The 2464-nt window shown below is 50.4% G+C and overlaps 1 protein-coding gene across 1 annotated transcript; it reads left to right on the top strand.

The window, feature by feature from the left end:
- The first annotated feature begins 1530 nt into the window (after positions 1 to 1530).
- On the top strand, positions 1531 to 2226 carry LOC144507693 (neurogenin-1-like). Its single transcript, XM_078234926.1, has one exon. The coding sequence runs from the start codon at positions 1531 to 1533 to the stop codon at positions 2224 to 2226; it is 696 nt and encodes a 231-aa protein (XP_078091052.1).
- Positions 2227 to 2464: the final 238 nt, after the last annotated feature.

Raw genomic sequence — 2464 nt, 5'->3', positions numbered from 1 at the left:
TATATTTCTATCTTGGCTATTTCTCTATTCACTACGTTTCCATTCATTTTCGTTTGTTATCTTTGTTCCCAAATAATATTCTCTACTCCTGTCAATCTTTAATATTTCACTGCCGTTGTTCTTACATTGTCTCTTTATGTTTGCTCTTTCAGTTACTTTTCTTTATGCCTTTATGATCGTAATTCTACTTCGGTATGATTATCTTTGTATTAGTGTTAGTTTTCTTTTGTTCTTATCTGACACTATGCTCATAGCTCAAGTCCTTTGTTTTAAAGAAGGATCGGCCTAAATTCATTGAAAACACTAAGTTTCTCTATCTTCGTCTGCGAAAAATTGTTCCTTTTTTGTCTCTCCGCATTAGTCTTTTTTTACTACATCAGTCTGGTCATTCTCAATAAAGGCCACTTTCTCTACTTCTCTGCGCAGATTTTGCCTGTTCTCATCCTTAATTCCTTTCTCTACCAAACTTTTATATTCTCGCTTCGTAAAAGTGTATTTCTCTAGCCAGTCGGCATTGTCCCAAATCTCCGTGTTCTACTCCTATTGTAATTTATCTGCTGTGGATTTAGGGTCCATTTCTCTATTCTTTGCCGCCTGCTCCAAGTCAGTCTCTGAGAACCTATGTGCACATCAGCCCAGTTCTGTCTTTCCACATTATGTCCAACCCTCTCTCCAGGTGCTGGTTTCTCTTGGTCTTTTTTTTAAAAGTTTACCCCTCACTTTTTGCGTGCAACAAGGCTCTGTGGCTGTAATCTCAGCGCCAGCTCTCCATGCATCAGGTCTCTATCCTCCCCTCCCCGGCTCTAATGACCCTCTCTCGCGCTCTCCTGATGAAAGGAGGCCGGCTCCCGTGCGCGCGTGGCGGTGGAGGGCCGGCGCGCTCTGATTGGCCAGGGGCCCCTCGCGCATTAATGAGCGGCACGTTCCAGGCGCCGCCGGGTTCCGAGCGCGAGCGCAAAGACAATGGAGCGAAAAAAAAAATCCCCTCGCAGCTGAGAATGGGCTCGCGCGGCGAGTGGCAGCGCGCGGGGAGTCAGTGGCAGCCCCCAGGCCCCGCAGCCGCCGCCTCCCACCCCCTCCCCCACCCCCCGCGCCGATTGTCTGCCGAGCCTATATAAAGCGGCTGGGAGGCCAGGCGTGTGCCAAACACACCGCCGCTTAACCACAAGCTCACTCGAGGAGAGCTGATAGCTGCACCAGGTCGCGTGCCAGTCAGCTGGTGCAATAACACTCATACTTATTGCAACTTCATCTCTATCCAAAAAAAGAAACACCCCAAGGCAAATCAAATAGCAAAAAAAAGGACAATATTTGCAACGATTGAGAAAAGGGAAACAATTACTTTTGGACAGCAACTGAGCACTTTTTTGAGACTAATTTGAAAGTAAGTTTGGTGGCATTATTTGTACTCCGTTCACTTTAAACTAAATGCATTGATGAGATAAATGTTTGTCTACCTCCCCAACTCCTGTTTCCTGAACTAATTGCCTTGTCTCTTTTTTCTCTCCCCCCCCCCCCGGTTCTGACAGGATGGCTCCCCAGTCTGATCGGTGTCCTTACAAAGAGCAGGGCAGCGGCAAGTATTTCCAGTGCCCAACCCCAGCCTCCACCCTCATCCCCCCGGGCGGCTTGTCCGTCCCTTCGGAGGAGGATATGGAGGAGGAGGAGGAGGAGGAGCCCTCGGCAGCCCGGAGCGAGTGCAAGCGGCGCCCCCGGGGCCGGGGCAAGCCCAGGAGCCCCAAGGTGGTGCAGAAGATCAAGAAGAGCCGGCGCATCAAGGCCAACAACCGCGAGAGGAACAGGATGCACAACCTGAACGGCGCCCTGGACGCCCTGCGGGAGGTGCTGCCCGCCTTCCCCGAGGACGCCAAGCTGACCAAGATCGAGACCCTCCGCTTCGCCCACAACTACATCTGGGCGCTGACCGAGGCTCTGCGACTGGCCGATCCCCTGGCGGGCGGCCCCGCCGGAGACCCCGGCTCGTACGAGGGGCCCGAGCAGCAATACCTGGACTCGGGGCTGAGCAGCCCGAGCCCCGGGGCCTCCGGCAGCTCCTGGAACAGTTTCAGCTCGCCGTCCTCTTCCTCCTACACCTGCACTTTATCCCCGGGCAGCCCTGCTCCATCGGAAGACATGTACTTCGGGCAACCCGAGAGTATCTATGCACCCCCTAAACAGCAGTCTGACTTTCTGCAAAGCTCTTCCCCATTCCATGAATTTATTTAACCTCCCCCCACCCCACCCATCCCAACGCAGTTGAATATCGCGTAATATTTTTTGTATGCGATTATGAATTCTATCTTTTTATTGTATTGGAAAAAAAATGTACCTATTATCCGGGATAAAAAGTTGGACCAACATTGTTTACATTTCTTACTAGATATGTAGGATTGAGATTTGTCATGTATTTTTCAAGCAAATGTATTTTTCAGACTGATTCATAGGGACTGTTAATGTTCAATGT

This window comes from Mustelus asterias, chromosome 1 (assembly GCF_964213995.1).
Source record: "Mustelus asterias chromosome 1, sMusAst1.hap1.1, whole genome shotgun sequence".
NCBI classification, from domain to species: Eukaryota; Metazoa; Chordata; class Chondrichthyes; order Carcharhiniformes; family Triakidae; genus Mustelus; species Mustelus asterias.
The sequence above is the reverse complement of the archived record's forward strand: the minus strand, read 5'-3'. Positions and strand labels throughout refer to the sequence as shown.